Consider the following 17,247-nt stretch of genomic DNA (forward strand, 5'->3'; position numbering starts at 1 on the left):
AGGGCCAAACCTAATATCTTGGGCAGCAAAGAAACAACCTGTTGTCAGTGAAACGTGAAGAACTAGGTCTCTAAGTCCAACCTTACCCAGTCTTCACATTTCACTGAGTTGGTTATTACTATCTCTCTAAATTATTTATTTATGTGCAGAGAATAATATGCAGTTGATTAAAGTTAGGAGAGGGACCTAACATTTCCTTATATAAACAACTTATTAGATCTTCCATTAAGTTTTAAAAGTTTCTATTAATTCATACTAATCCGTCCATATTAGAATTCTAAGAAAGGGTATATTTTCCATAATAGACAAATTTAGAAAATTCAATAAAAATAAAATATTATCAAACATGGAGCGCTTTGTTAGGTTGGTGCATTTGTCTAGCAATATGGGTGGATTTAAAGGTACAGAACATATGTTCACGAGCATTTAATTGAATATTAATCTAAAAAAGCATGGCATAACAAAACACAAGAGTCACCTGAATTGGTATAACATAGTAGGCTTTAACTTGAGGTCTGGTCTCCACCACTCTGAAAGCTCATGAGCACCCATTAAGTTTGGTGGTGAGTTGCGGCTAACTGTAAGGTTTGCAGACAGGAGGAAATGCAGGGGTTCGGATTCTCTGTTTTCCAAAAGAACACCCCTTAGGGAATGCCGGGCTGTCAATTTTGCTATGTCTCCGGCTCCACGCCGCTCCATTCTTTTCCAGTTCTCAAAATAACCAATGTAGTCCGAGCACAAAATATCGTTCTGATTGACAAACAAACATGGAGACCATGCAGCCAACAACTGATCCTCTGATGCAGCTGACCCCTGGCCCTGGTGGCAGTGATCATCATCATCATCATCATCATCGTCGTCGTCTTTAATCCATGCAATTCCAGCAATGAAGGCACCTTTTATTGCTCGGATTCCACGTTTAAGTTTCTCACTCTTGATCCACTCAATTGGAGGAGACGTGAATGGTGGATTAAAGAGAAATGCCTGGAGGTAGACACCCGTCTTTGCCATGTTCTTGCCAGCCAGCATTGCTATTGCAGAGCCCAAAGAATGACCAGCTAACCAAATCTTCGAAGCTCCAGCTTCAGCAACCTTCTCCCGGACGGCTTGCATTCCAAATTTAAAGCGTGAGGTCTCATGAAGTCCATTTCGAAAGATATTGCAATCTAATTTGAGGTCCCGTTTGTAGGTTTTGCACTTCAGCATCGTGCCTCGGAAGGCAATCACGAATCTTGGGGTCCCCTGGATTCCATAGTGGTTATTGGAAGCCAGCTGAGGTTTGAATTCATAAATGGCACCGAAGATGGAGGAATCATTATCATCTATGAGCGCGCAAAACAACTCAAATTGGAACGACTCCCACCAGGGTTTCGCCATCCCCTTACGCTTCTTCTGCCGCTCCTTCTCTAAAACATAGGTGCCTTGTACCAAGCTGGCAATAACACGTCTACGATCATGTTCATTAGTCCTGTAAATTAAGCAAGCACATAATTAAGAGAAAATGCAAATAACTAGCTTGTATGAGATCCATAGCCCAATGCAATCGTCTCTCAATTCAATCTCAAGTTACTTGACCCTCAGTGTCCTTCGGCCGTATGCTCTGTCCGTGGTACCAAGCAAACATTAATGCAGGGCACCATGGACAGGGCACCTAATGGCTGGACGCACGCCTTACTCGGATGCAAAGAGGGAAAGCATTACTTTACATGCATTTGACCGTTGGCAACTGTGAGTCAAAAATCAGAGAAAAGTAATAGAGTGTAGTCGCCTCATTTTAGTCCCAAATGAGAAACCATTCATGTAGGGAAAATGTTGTACCAATCAACAGTAGTAAGGTAAGAAGGTCCTGAAAGGCTGAAGTTATGTCTCTCAGAGAACATTATCTATGTACTTTTGCTGTTTCTCTTCCTGATTTCTCCGCAGAATCTGCAATTTACAACCAAAGAACCAACAAATAGAAAAGAAAGTTAACTGTAAAAGAAATGATATGGTGCCCTTCCAAACATTTGTGAACCCTCAAATAGAAAACAAAGTTAACAAGTTTTGCTCTGCCAAACATTCTTGTTTTGTCAATTAATCAAGCATTAAAACTTAACCTGGTATGCATATAACTTAACCATTTAGAACTCCACTAAAATTTCTGTGTGCTGTTGGGTTCTCATGCTTCTGGGGACTTAACCAAGACCCTTGAAAGAGCACAAGTATTAACACAAAAATCCAATGCCAGCTAGATTTCTGAAACCTTGCATAGCTCGAGTTTGACTTGGCTGGCTGGGAAATTCAGGTGTATGTTATTCTGTTCCTGTAAGGAACCTTCCCAGAATTCAGTAATATTACAATTCCTACACTAGATATAGAAAAAACATCATGACTGCTTAAGGATGTCAACCATTAACACTAAAACAATGACTACACAAGGGGAAAAAACCAAATAATTCATCTTTTAACACATTATGATTATGATCGATATGACTGAATAAGGAAGTGAATCCACTGATTATTTGGTTACCACATCACGAGCAAATCCATTCAAACAAGCATATTTTGAAGGTAAGTTCTGCTTCTGCAGGTGTGAAACTTAAAAGTGTCGACCAAATGCCTGAACGTCGTATGTCCATCCAACAAGAGAGACATTAAGTTGGTATGCATTGTGCCCAACACTAGCATTACAATCAAAACAAGAATGTAAGAAGAATCTTACTGAACTTGGGACTCAAAACCGATGGAAAGCAGGATTTTCCACTTCGATTAGTCCAAAGAATTCCATTAAAGATAAGTTCGAATCAGACAAATTAAAGATGTGTATGCTGTGCCTGCTACAGATTTTTTTCAAAAATAAAGATCAGAAATAACCATCCCAGCATACTCACTTTGGAATGCTTCATTGATCCCATGCACAGTATCATATCATATGACTCTAGGACTCAAATTAGCAACAGGTTGGTTGAGCTTGCAAGTACCTTATTTTCAACAAAATTTGTGATTTGTATATAACAAGAAGCCACTGTGGGTGTTGGAACCATACAAATTGGGGGAAATCAAACTAATATGTTAGAACCAGAAGATCAGAGCCACAATATAGACAGACCAATATCAGACAAAGAGAAACAAAATTCAAAGTAGTATACCTTATGTGAGAACCACTTACCCGAATGAAGTAGAGGAAGTGGAAATGAAACCAGCACGAACTCGAACAAGGTAAGTTGAGGCGTACGTACAGTACTTTTCCTTAAGGTATTTGAACGCCCCCTTTAGTGCAGACTGAGTTTGACCTTGGCGTTCTCACCTCCAAGATACAACAACTCTTTAGATCTGAAGGCTAGCACTCCAACAGATTCTACTTGCAAAGGAGATACGAAGGTAATATACTACAACACAGGAAAGATGAAAGCCAAAAATGGAATTTTTCTAACTTTTAGAACACCAATTTTCTTTTACTCAAAAACAGAATGTCCAACCTTGTTCTTAACTTCTCCTCTATCACCTCCCTACAACAAGACCCAAAACCGGGTTTTCTAAATCATAATCCATGATCCACAACCCCAAGTCTCATCTTCCCCCTTTAGTGCAAACTGGGTTTGACCTTGACGTTCTCATCTCCAAGATACAACAACTCCTTAAATCTAAAGTTGACGTTCTCACCTCCAAGATACAACAACTCCTTAGATCTGAAGGCTAGTACTCCAACAGATTCTACTTGCAAAGGAGATACGAATGCAATATACAGCATAGGAAAGATGAAAGCCAAAAACGGAATTTTTCTAACTTTTAGAACACGAATTTTCTTTTACTCCAAAACAGAATGTCCAACCTTGTTCTTAACTTCTCCTCTATTACCTCCCTACAACAAGACCCAAAATTAGGTTTTCTGGATCATAATCCACAATCCACAAGTCCCCACAACTTGCCTACTACGAATCGATCTCCCATCCCTAAAAACGGGATTTTTTAAAACTTTTAGAACACAAATTTTATTTTACTCAAAACCGAATTTTCTGGGATCATAATCCGAACCCCTTTCCAACCCCAAGTCCCCACAACTTGCCTACTACGAATCGATCTCCCATCCCTAAAAACAGGATTTTTTTTTTTAACTTTTAGAACACGAATTTTATTTTACTCAAAACCAAATTTTCTGTATCATAATCCAGAACCCCTTTCCAACTCCAAGTCCCAAGTCCCATCATAGACATGCCCCATGGCCGACTCGGCCTAGCTCGGCGCATGCGCGTGATTCATATTTAACTCTCTGCCGGCATACACCCCTCTTAGAAGCAATCAATGTATATATCATCGATATTTCATTAGCTCAATCTGATGTGGGACTAAACAAATATGGTAAACTATCTTTACATCCGGAAGAGTCCAATAGAGTAAGAATCAAACAAGAGTTTAAAAACAAAAACTTGGGAGATAGAGTTTTAATGTTTTTGAAACTTATCTAAATAACATATTATATTATACTATTTGATTTTTAAAACCAAAATCCAACATAATACCATAACCAATGGAAACAGGACTCAGTTTTGGGCTCAGATGCAGATCTTCATTCAGGGCATGAAAAGCACACCAAAACCAACATTGCAAACTTAGAGATCACCACATGGATCTGAATTAAAGCACTAGAAGCATTTAGCAAACGAAACGTGATGAATATTTTCCTTTCTTCCTTGGAAAAGAAAACCCATAAACAATCTACAACAAAGAGATGCCAAGAAGATTATCAGAGCATACTGTATAATGGAGTTATTCCTCTCAGAGGTCATTCATTATCTACGTAGTTCTGCTCTGTTTCTCTTTTTTATGTCTCCACAGAATCTGCAATTTACCACAAAAGGATCAACAAATAAAAAAAAACAAAACCGAAAATCATTAACTGTATAAGAAATGATGTGGTATCACCATGAGGGTTTGTTGTTGCTGCATAACAAATTCTCCGTTCTTACCTTGTGATTCTATAAGCTACCTAGTCACTGCTTGGCTGCTTTCGCAATGTTATTTTCCTCATCTGTCTTCCACCACTCCGGCTGCTTCCGGCACTGATCGTTTCACGGCACCGACAATTTGGACACAGAAAAGGACTGGGAACGGGTAAGGACTTTTAATGGATAAGAACCAATTTAACTGAACGAAGAAGTAAAAAGCGTTTCGAAACACAAAAAATGAGCACCAGCTATTATAGATGGGTAGCGTATGGCGAGATGTCAAAAGCAACTAATAGAAAACTAAAAGACTGTCTGAAAAATCTGGATTTTCGGAACTGAACTCTTGACTCTTGAGTCCAGTAATCACTCTCTCTCTCTCTGTCTTCACTCTCTCCGAATGAGTGCATGCAGCCTTACGTTCTCGCGTATATATCATGCATTCATGCTTACGTTCTCGAATATCAAGCTTACGTTCTCGCGAATATATCATGCTTACGTTCTCGAATATATCATGCGTACGAGCACCTCTCCTCTCCCCGGATCCAATTTGTGGTCCAGACTCCAGAGTAAATCTGAAGTCGTTAAGTAAATATTTTATTCAACGGTCTTGGTGGCGCCAGATTGCTGCTCCCAAGTAAAATATTAGGAAATAATTATTATTCACTGCGTGTATTATAATTTAATTAATAAAAGAATTTTACTTTTTATGAAACTACTGAGCCCCCTCAGTTCTAACATTATGTTATCGTCACGAGTCTTTTTGGCCTGGATAGAATCTCCACTGGCCTGGTTCTGGACAAATAAGAGGGATCGGGCCCACTAGTCCACATCAGGAGTCCTACGTGGCGGATGGCCCACGTGCTCAGCGGGGATTTCTAGACGAGATCCGCGCTTTATCACAATCTTGTATTGCAATTTCATTTTGGTGTGTTTGAAGAATTTGTAATACAATTACCACAACACATTCTTCTTGATTTTGAACACATAGCTGGGAATACTCAAGAATCATCCAAATATTTAACATTTTTTCCCCTTATTGGGACCTGAATTTTGAGGAAGGAATCGATCAATTACCCGTTGCCGCTGTTCATGTTAGATTCCATTTGAAAATCCGAACATCTAAAACAATTAACCCATTTTTCCATGGCGGGCTTAAATTTATATGTTGAAGAAACGCACAAGGTTCTCAGAACCGAAGAGAGAAGGCAACGTGAAGTAGGGCGTTGTTTCTTTGTTTTCTTGTTTGGAATGTTGTATTATCCTCTTCGACAGCTTCAAAATTAATAACTTTCTTTGTTCGATAAATTGAAAATGGAGAATCTTAATGGGTAAACAAAGATGTGGAGAGTAGGAGAGCACTTTCACAATCAATCTTTTGAATCTTCCGCGTAACATCTCTTGTTTGAGGCTGAGTCAAGTTCAAGATTTTTTTTTTTTTTCCTCCCAAGGAAAACAAGATAGGCAAGTTCATCTCTGAGGTCTTCATCAGCCGGTGATCACAATGGCGGTGACGTCGTGGGAAGAGAATCGATTTGGTTTTCTTTTGAACCGTCCTATTTTTATTGGTTTACAAGTGAAAACGTTTTTCTAAAATTTAATGGTTAGGATTTAGTTATGACCGCTACTTAGAGTGCCACAGAGGATGTTAATCCGGGACATATATACCAATCTTCATTCCATTCCAAACAACTTAAATAAAAATAAGAAAACATAGAAAGCATGCACAACAGTCACCTGTAATGATATAGCGTACACTGCAAATTGAGGTCTGGAAAATGATACCAATCTTCGATCCACTCCAAACAAATTAAATAAAAGAGAAGAGTTTAATCAATATTAAGTTCGTAGTAGTGGAGACGAGCATAAAATTCATCCAACGAAAGCTTATCCAGACCAGGAGGTTCAGAACTGATCGACGTTGCAAAAACATTGTATTCAGGGCCAAGACCACCAAGAATGGTAACTTTAAGTTGAAGTTGAAGTTCAGATTCAGACATAGTACGAGCATCAGCAAGTTGGCCCATGAGAGACTTGGCCTGCTGAATGAAGTCATCCATAGAGAGTTCATCTTTCTTGAAGGACTGCAACTGAGGTTCTGGAGGAGCATAGAGCTTGGCAAGATAACTCCATATGGCAGCAGACGTACTTAGGTCAACAATACCAGAAGAAACTTCTTCTGTGATGGTAGGGAGAAGGCACTCTGTAATGAGTCGATCAGAACGTTGCCATGATTCATTGTCACACTTCCCAGACGGGCAAGGATACGATCCATCGACAAACCTCAGGAAGTCATTTACACGGAAAAACTGAAGGAACTGGGCACGCCATGACTGATAATTTGTTCCGTCCAGCATGATATGTTGATCATCAGAGAAGTTGCCCAGGGAAACTGGAAGCTGAGAAGACGCCATCCTGGAAGAGGATGCTTGAGCTGCAGAGCCGGCGCTAGAAGAGGTGCTGGAAGAGGTAGAAGATGCCATGAGTGCAACAAATAAAATTTATATATATATGGCTCGTCCCCATACTATAAAAGAAGGTCCAAAAAGAAAGAACAATTGGTAAAAGAATCCAGGAAGATTAGACAAAAATTTGCCTTACATGGTATACAAAATCATTTTGATAAATTACTCTAAGGATTTACCCTTGAGTAAGATCAGTGATAAGAAGATCCTTTAGGATGGATAGAGAAAGTCCAAGGTTCGACATGTCGGCCTGTGTCGCCGTGTCAGACCCTGGCGACACAGCGACTCAAGCGACATGTCGCCAAAAGTCGAGCGATAAACAGAGATGTGTTGAAGGCGATGGTCCAGGTTTTGCCGTTTTGGAGAGAGCAGCACTGCAGCAGTAGCAGATCAAACAGAAGTAGAAAATTCATCAGCTCCGATAAACAGAGATGTGTTGGAAACTTGGAGGCGATGATCCTCTCCGGGCTGCCGTTGTCGGACCTAGTGGCGGCCTCTGGTGTTTCCAGGGAGTGGTGACCTCTCCGAACTGCCGTTGTCGGACCTGGTGGCGGCCTCTGGTGTTTCCAGGGAGTGGCGACGCTCCGTCTCCACCTCCCTCAGAATCACTCCTAGTCTCAAGCCCTGGTTCATCGTCTACGCTCTTCACCCTCTCAATCATTCCCTCACCTCCGCCTTCGATCCTTTCTCTCGCATATGGGTTCGCATCCGCAACACCACCCACTTCACCACCATTACTTCCGGCAACCGTGCCCCACTCCGCTCCTCCAGTTCCCACCGCCTCATCTACTCCCTCTCCACCACCAAATTCTCTTTCTCCTTTGATCCCTTCCATCTCACTTGGCACTCGCACCATGTCAAAGCCCCATTCGTATGGTGCGAGAATCCCATCGTTGTACGCATTGGCTCTGGCATCGTTGTCGCTGGCTGCACCTGCGACATATCGACTGTTGGCGATATATCGCCGACAAATTGACACTTCGGTGTCGCTGGGGGGTGTCGTGTCGCCCCCCAGCGACACCTCGACATATCGCCTCGTGTCGGCGATATATGGCCGACACGAGGAACCATGAGAGAAACACCATAAATCATAAAAATTAGAGCAGAAGAAATAATTACAGAAATCAAACACCAACATAACATAAATGATAAGATTTTGATATTACCAAACAGTTCTTTCAGAACCAAAAGGTAATAATACAATTATATGAACAAAATGAAAATCAAAGGCATCCTATAGATCGATTGGCCTCATAAGGATAGAATTTAGTTTAATTCTTTATATGATGAAAATAAAGAATTATACGGGTCAATAGAATGTTTAGATAAAAAGTTTTGTCATGGTAGTACATTAAGATCTAGCAAAATTAGAATATTTAGAACAAGACATAGAAAGAACAAAAAGAAAATAGTGTGTATGGAGAGAGAATTGGCCTAAAATCATGCAAGTATTAAAAGATAAATGTGCAGATGAATTAGCACAAAAATAGTTTAAAGGGGAAAATAGTTACAGTGACATAATGTATATACCCAACAATATAGTAGAAATATACATTTTTATAGGAAACAAGCAAAAAGATGAAAACAGTACATTCAAAGTCATAAAATTCTTCAACATATACAAAATTCAAATTCTTAAACGAAAAGAAATTATTCTCTTAAAAAGTCAATAGCGAAAGAACCATTCTTATTACAAGAAAAACATGTAAGAAGATTTGATCCCAAAAGAACATACAAAACACAATTAAAATGTTATACATGTGAAAATATTGGACACTTTAGTAACAACTGTCCTAATCTACAAATTACTTATACTAGAAATTCATATTTAGTTCAAAACACAAACCAAGCTTTAATAGAAAATAGACCAAGATGTCTCAAACACAGAAAACATATATAATATTATTGAATTAAAAGTTGATAAAGAAAACGTAGAACAAGACATAGAACAAGAGATTCCACATCCAAATTGAACAGTTCATGATTCAAATATAAACTCTTATATTTATTAATGGATCAATGCCAACATAATTGGAAAAATAAAAAAGGAAACCTCACAAAACCTTGTATCTATTGTAGATTTTGGCCCTTCTTTCAAAAATCAATATCAACTTAAACCATGCATGTTATGAGGAAGCATGTAGAAATTGTCTCACGAATGCTACCATAATTATAGTGTGACTTGCATGCTGTGCATTAAATGCGCAGCATGTGCAGCACACGGTCGAGATCGAAATCTCGACCGTGATTTCGATCTCGACCGTCTGTCTCAACACCGAGACGGACGGTCGAGATCGAAATTCGGTCGAGATTTCGATCTCAACCGTGCGCTTCACCGTTAATGCGCAGCATTGAAGCACGACCCCCATAATTATGCCTTGTTTTTTTAAACAACCACCTCCTACAAATCCAACAATCCTTAATCCAATCACAACAGCTCCGTCTGATCTCATATTAACAACTATTGAACAAAATATCAATAACCTAACCCAACAAGATAGATATTAATCATGAAAACCACATAAAAACCTTGAAACAAGAATTAGGATCCTTACAACTACAAAACCGGTTAGCAAAAGAACGACAGGCCCAAGAAAACATCTCTTTTGAAGAAACTATTACCGGAATAAAAACCCTAATCAAATCCATGCAAACACAATTAGAAGACTTAAACACCCAAGTCCAATGTTTCCGACAATCTCATTTCCACCCTAACATTATTTCCCCACAAATACTTGCCCAAAACACTGAATATCAAACACAACAAATTACTCCCGTTTCTCTTCATCCTCCCCTTTGAGATACTTTCCAATGTTCCTCCAAAATTACTACACGAAATTTGATTGTAAGTCAGAATTCCATCAAATAAATAGAATTGATGGAATGGTTTCTCCACAACCAAAGGCCACTTTGAATGTTTTGTGATGCTCTTCGGACTTAAAAATTTTCCTTCTGTCTTTTAAAAAAGAATGGATGAGATATTCCTTAAATATAGAAATATTGTCATAGTCTATATAGATGATATATTGGTCTACAGTAAGTCTCCACAAGAACATGTTAGTCATTTAAAAATTATATTTTTAGAATTTATGAATCATGGAATAGTTGTCTCAAAGAAAAAAAATGGAAATTAGTAAAACATACATAAAAGTTTAAGGGATGGAATTAGGCAAATAATAAAACTCCAACCTCATATTGCCACAAAAGTTAAAGAATTTCCCAATAAACTCACTTCGTCACTCAAATTAGATCTTTTTTAGGTTAGCAAATTAGGCTAGACCATTCATACAAAATCTAGGAAGAATATTAGGACCCTCATTTCAAAAAACATCACCAAATAGAGAACATTGTTGGAATAGTAAAGACATAAAACTTATTCAAAAAATAAAAACACTATTTGATGATATTCCTTGCTTATGACTTCCCACAGATAAAGACTATAGAATAGTAGAAACAGATGGTTCTGAAGCCGATTGGGGGGTCATATTAAAAATAAAACCATCACAATATCATACAAAATCTTCAGATGAAATAAGAAGATATAATTCTGGAAAATTTTGTAAAGCATCTTACATTTGTAGATTATGAAGTAGAAGCACTCATAAAAGGCTTAGAAAGTATGGAAAATTTTCTTATAAATAGGCATTTCACCATAAGAACAAATTGTGAAGCTATAATAAAAGCTTACCATAATCTTAATGAAAAAAACGGTACAACACTGAAGGTGGGTTATTCTGGGAAATCATTTCTATAATAGAGGATACACCATATTATACTATACAACATATTAAAGGACAATATAACAAAGGCAGCTGATTTATTATCAAGAATTCACCAATAATAAAAGATTAAGGATAATAGTGGCTGAACATAATTATGATAAAGCTCTCAAAATCATAAGAGAAGAACAATGCTGCTATATTCAATTCGCCCGTATAGATACCACTCAAGGAAGAAAGAATTTGAGAATTTGTTTGACATTGTATTAACAATCCTTAACACAATGATTATAGGCTTTGAGGAGGCTGCAAGAAGTTTTCTAAGAGATCATAAACTCATAATATAACAATCCAGGGAATGGTTATGGTCATATGATAACTTTTAATGTATTTTATGTAGAAAGACGATTTGATTAGAGCCATGCTAGAGAGGATTATATTCCCTCTCTCAATCATCAAGACACTACCCCTACAGCTTCCTCTCCCCTCACAACATAACAATCACAACATTCAGGTATGGATACTAATCTTACAAGGAGGATTTTTAACCTCTAGTCTTCTGAGCAATCCTACTACTCCATCACAAAATACCTTCGCAGGGACTCATATTTCAACCCAAGTTTATTTGTAGGAACCTCAAGAACATCAAGAACATCTCCACCTGAAACCATACAAATTGGACCCCATATTCTCTTCAAAGGCACCCAAATGAAATTTGAAATTTTCAACCATTATATGATATCGGATGAAGAGAAAATAGCCCTTGATAACCTTTGGCAGTTCATAAACCACAGCATTGGCCAACAAAAATTACTGCCTTAATTCTGTTTCTAATGCCTTACAGGCCATTGCTCTCCTTTTTTACCAAGCCAAAAACAAAAAAGGGAAAATCCAAGATCTATGTTGTTTTTCAAGGTCATACAACAGGAATATTTTTTGACTGGGAAGATGTTGTTGAAGCCACAAAAGATTATCTACACCCCTTTTCAGGTTATGAAACCCTGGAACAAGCTACAAAGTTTGCCCAAGCGTCTCTGGACCAAACTATTACATTGACCCAAAGCTCAGGAATGCACCTACCCTCATTTTCTAGTATTGACACAAAAGCAGTTGTTTTGCGAACATTGTAAAAACATGAAGAAGAAAATAAAGAACTTATTGACCAAATTGCTAGTGGAGCCACACGGATAAATCCACTACATTTTGATAATGCCAATAAAGAAAGAGGAATACAAAGGCTTCAGGCAGCAAACAAAAGTCTGAACAATGACAAGGCTCTCCTTCAACAACAGCTACAAGAAAATAAATAATGAGAAGATCTCATCTACAAGAGATTCACAGCTGTGCGATCCAGATACATTTCTAGAACAGTTCAAAAGGGCATGATTGAACAAGTCAAGCACACAATACAAGAAAATGTAGATACATTTCTAGAACAGTTCAAAAGGGCATGATTGAACAAGTCAAGCACAAATTACAAGAAAATGTTGGAAGCAGTCGTGGGCCCAGTAACCTTCAGGCATCACAAGATTCCACTTCTTCCCCATATGGTTCAGAATTTAAAATAAGCAGAAAGAACAAGAAAAAGGAAAGATAAGGAATAGAGTCTACTGGACATGTAGACTCCATAGGGTGATTTCTTTACCATCCGACCAATTCTAATGTCGTAAAACTTAGATAGATTTTTGTAGACCTAATCAAAACCACAAAGATTTTGACCCAATTTTAAAAGTACCACATGATTCGTAAGACAACCATGTAAAACCTCATATTAGTCCTTGACCCCTTATCTAAGCGATAACAGGATCTATGACAGTACTAATTACTAACCATGTAAACGATTGGGTAAACTCTGCCGGTGAGCATAAACCCAACCGCTTTAACTTGAGCATGCAAAGGGAAATATGTATGCCTAGCAAAAACCAGGCCTGCTCGTCAAATATGGATTAACATCTTAAGGCAAATCGATAGAGAAAATAGTAACATAATATTATGTGGAATGTCCTGATAAGCCTCTTGAAGAATAATCAACATCTACGAGGCAACATGTCAGGCATATAAAGAAGAAGATGGAAGATTCCAAAGATCCTATGACGTCATCTACAAAAATATTTATGTAAATATTGTAAATAAGTAAGAACATTTTCGTTCCCTAAAGGTATAACAGTAAGTCAGTAACCTTCAGTACAATCTTGATCACTAGTTAGTTACATTTGCACTCAAGTCCAGCATATGTAAGCAAGTTTATCTATCAATAAAGTTAATGATTAGTTACATTTTCTCTATATTTTCTTTTTAAGTAATTTTCGAGAACCCGAAAAGGAACCTTAAGAAGATCAAATGTAAATTTCAAAGCCTGTTTTATTTTATTCTCATAATTCCATAGAAGAAAAGATTTGAAATGGTCTATGGAAGACTCTAACTCCTAAATTTCTTATGCTCTTTTTGCAAGTTTTGCATTTTATCATGCATCGTAGAGTCATCATCTGTCTATCCACTCTTTTTTCTTGTAAAATGGTCCACCTACTTGCATTTTCGAAAATGAATCTTGGCTGAGTCCATATAAGTAAAATTCGCAGGCTATAGTCCGAAGACCAGAGTACTTTTTGTTGCCAGTAAGATGCTTGTTTGGACATAGGTTTGTTGTCAGGCCTATAATTTGAGGATCAGACTTGATAAATAGACGAACTTGCAAAAAAAAAAAAAAAAAAAAAAGGCATGCTACCAAGTCCTGCTAAAACTGATCCTGGCTTTCATATATATATATTGTCACCAGTAATGGGACAGGAGTGACATGATCATATGTTCCAGTTAACCTGACCACAATCAAATTCAGTAGAAAGGGAATTAAAAAACCTGTCTGCATTCCATTCTAAACAAATGAAATAAAAATACAAAACATAACAAAGCACAAGAGTCACCTGAGTTGGTATGTCTTATGCTCCAATTCGAGGTCTGGACGCCACCACACCTTAAGCCCATGAGATCTGCAGAAACCTGGTGGTGGCTTCTTGTTAATTGCAGCGTCTCCAAACGGGATGAAGTGAGAACGCTCGGTTCCTTCCTTTTTCGAGAAAAAACAATTCATTAAGGAATTCTGGGCTGCCAGTTTTTCTGTGTCTCCGAATCCAATCTGCTCCATTGCTTTCCTGTACTCAAAATAACCAACATACTCTGAGCATACAATATCATTCGCATTCACAAACAAATATGGAACCCAGTCAGCCAATTCAACAAACGCATTATCTAGCTGGTGGTGACCCCTAATGGCAGCGATTGCAGCTGTGAGGTGCATTTTAGACAGTCGGATAAAACTTTTAATTTCCTCATCCTTGATCCACTCAATTGGAAGAGACACGAATGGTGGATTGAAGAAAAGTCCCTGGAGCATATAACCTTGCTTTCCCATAGTCTTACCAACGAGCATTGCAATGGCGGCGCCCAGAGAATGACCAGCCAAACAAACATTCGAAGCTCCAACTTCTTTCACAATTTTCTCGACTGCTTGCTTTGCAATTTTGAAGCGTGAGGTTTCATGAAGTAAATTTAGAATGATTTTGATATCCAATCGGACGTCCCGTTTGGCGGTGGCTTTCTTAAACATTGTGCCTCGGAAGGCGATCACCCGTCTTGGGGCCTTCCCCTGAATTGGGTAGCAGCAGCAGCACTGATGATGATTATTGAAAGCCAGTTGCTGCTGCTGGGGTTCGAATTTGTAAATGACAGCAAAGATGGATCCATCATCAACATCTATGAGCTCATCTATTTTCTCATATCCGAAGTGCTTCGACCAGGGTGGAGCAAGCCCCTCCCTTACGATCCTTCTGGCGATCCTGCTCAAAAGCATAGGCGCCTTTTACCAAGCTGGCAGAAATAATTCTACGATCACGTTCATTACCCCTGTGAAGCACCCATACTATATGAGATAATGCTGCAAATTCAAAGTCGAGTTATTAGCTAGCTAGCTAGCTAGCCCCCTACTGATGACTACTGGGGCATGCTTACATATATGCATTTGCCTGTTATCATACATCAACTGTGACTCAGAAACTAGAGAAAAAAGTAAAACTAGAGAAAGCTAGTTAGTAATCATCGCCTCATTTTATAGATCACCAAAAACTTTAGAAAAAAGAAACCATTCATGCATTCTTATATGTGTAGGGAAAGGGAAAGGGAAAGGGAAAGCGGTGTACCAATGACCATTAGTAAGGTCACGAGGTCCTGAAACATAGAAGTTGTCCTCGTCTGCAGCTTTTCTTTCCTTCATTTTCCTCAGGTTATTATACATCTATGTAGTCCTGCTCTGTTTCTCTTTTTGATGTCTCCCCCCACAGAATCTGCAATTTACCACAAAAGAACCAACAAATAAAAAATTAACAAGAAAATCATTAACTGTAAAAGAAATTAATGAAGTGGTTGCACAGGAGGGTTACTCTGGGAGACCTGTGTCAACAGGTGGAGAGAGGTATTGGACAGTATGCATGAGATGTCATTTAGAACTCCACTAAAAATTCTGTGTTGTTGGGTTCTCATAAAATGCTTCTGGGGAATTACGAATTACTTAGCCGAGAACCTTGAAAGAGCAGAAGTATTAAAACAAAAGCCCATGTCATGCCAGCTAAATTTTTGAAACTTTTCTTGCATAGATAGAGTTTGAGTTGGATGGTTAGGAAATTCAGGAGTATGCTATTCTGTTCGACGTACGTACTGTTCCTATAAGAACCCACAATTCATTAATATAACAATTCCAACATTAGATGTAGAAAAGGAAGTGAATGCATTGGTTCTTTATCAGTGACCACATTATGAGCATATCCATTCAAACAACCATATTTTGGAGGTCAGTTCTGCTTCCTTCTGCAGGTGGGAAACTTAAAAGTGTCGACCAAATGCCTGAACGGATGTCCATCCAACAAGAGAGAAATTAAGTTGGTATGCACTGTGCCCAACTCTAGCGTTACCAGCAAAAACAAGAAAATAAGAAGAATCTTACTGAATTTGGGACTCAAAACCGATGGAAAGCAGGATTAATTTCCACTTCGATTAGTCCAAAGAATTCCATTAAAGACAAGTTCGAATCAGACAAATTAAAGATGTGTATGCTGTGCCTGCTACAGATTTTTTTCAAAAAATAAAGATCAGAAATAACCATCCCAGCATACTCACTTTGGAATGCTTCACTGATCCCATGCACAGTATCATATCATAAGAGTACTCTAGGACTCAAATTAGCAACTGGTTGGTTGAGCTTAATTGCAAGTACGACAAAATTTGTGATTTATATATAACTAGAAGCCACTGTGTGTGGTGGAATTATACAAATTGGGGAAACAGGACTCAGATCTAGTTCTTCATTTAGGGCATAAAAAGCATAGCAACCCAGAAGTATTTAGGGCGTGATGAGTATTTTCAAGAAGATTACCAGAGCATACTGTAACCAATTAAACAAGGTTTGAGATCGAGAAGATAATGCAAAAATACATATCCCAAATTCCCAATACAGATGACGATGAAGATGAAGATGAAGATGGATCTTCCAACAAAAGTTCTTTATCTGTTCTTACCTAGTGATTTGGTAAGCTACCTAGTCACTGCTTGGCTGCTTTCGCCGTGTTATTTTACTCATCCGTCTTCCACCACTTCGGCTGCTGCTTCCGGCACCGATCGTTTCAGGGCATGGACTAGTACTTGGATACAGAGAAAGACTAGGAACAAGTAAGGATTTTTCATGGATAAGAACCAACTTACTTGAATGTACAAGTAAACAATTGCTTCGATATCTCCGCACAAAAGATAAGCAAAACCTATTACAGAGAAATAACGCTAGCTGAAGATTGTCGGAAACTTCTGGATGTACTGAAGTCAAGTCTCAGTAAGTCCATCAGTTATCATATTCTCCATTGCATGCAGCTTCACGTTCAACTAATATTAGAATAATTACTATTTGACTTCTGTAATATAGTTTAAATTAGTTTTTTATAAAATAACTATTGTTCTCTCAGTTATAATAATTTGGATTAATGTTATTAAAGATGGTAATCATTACCTATTAGTCACCCGCTGCTTGTTTCGGTAAGTATTAATTATTAATTTTTTCTAAAGCCTATGATGATTTACTAATTAGAGAAATAATTATTGAAG

At 38.2% G+C, this 17,247-nt stretch overlaps 2 protein-coding genes across 4 annotated transcripts; both read right to left on the minus strand.

The window, feature by feature from the left end:
• Nucleotides 1-474: 474 nt before the first annotated feature.
• Nucleotides 475-1,880, minus strand: LOC149029720 (GDSL esterase/lipase At4g10955-like). The gene is made up of 2 exons (XM_089151379.1): nt 1,819-1,880; nt 475-1,468 (listed from the first exon to the last, which is right to left on the minus strand). The coding sequence occupies exons 1-2, from the start codon at nt 1,878-1,880 to the stop codon at nt 475-477; spliced, it is 1,056 nt and encodes a 351-aa protein (XP_089007505.1).
• A 4,701-nt stretch (nt 1,881-6,581) lies between these two features.
• Nucleotides 6,582-16,958, minus strand: LOC149029721 (GDSL esterase/lipase At4g10955-like). Of its 3 annotated transcripts, XM_089142050.1 has the most exons (5): nt 16,671-16,958; nt 15,550-15,819; nt 15,300-15,443; nt 14,028-15,006; nt 6,582-7,382 (listed from the first exon to the last, which is right to left on the minus strand). In XM_089142050.1, the coding sequence occupies exons 4-5, from the start codon at nt 14,951-14,953 to the stop codon at nt 6,752-6,754; spliced, it is 1,557 nt and encodes a 518-aa protein (XP_088998176.1). In that variant the 5' UTR covers nt 14,954-15,006; nt 15,300-15,443; nt 15,550-15,819; nt 16,671-16,958; the 3' UTR covers nt 6,582-6,751. The 3 variants fall into 3 exon arrangements, with proteins under 3 accessions (XP_088998176.1, XP_088998177.1, XP_088998175.1); XM_089142051.1 differs by lacking the exon at nt 15,550-15,819 and having other exon boundaries at nt 16,691-16,958; XM_089142049.1 differs by lacking the exon at nt 15,550-15,819.
• Nucleotides 16,959-17,247: the final 289 nt, after the last annotated feature.

The sequence above is a fragment of the Hakea prostrata genome, chromosome 1 (assembly GCF_041222555.1).
Source record: "Hakea prostrata isolate BN-2017 chromosome 1, UWA_Hpros_2, whole genome shotgun sequence".
In the NCBI taxonomy this organism is placed as follows: domain Eukaryota; kingdom Viridiplantae; phylum Streptophyta; class Magnoliopsida; order Proteales; family Proteaceae; genus Hakea; species Hakea prostrata.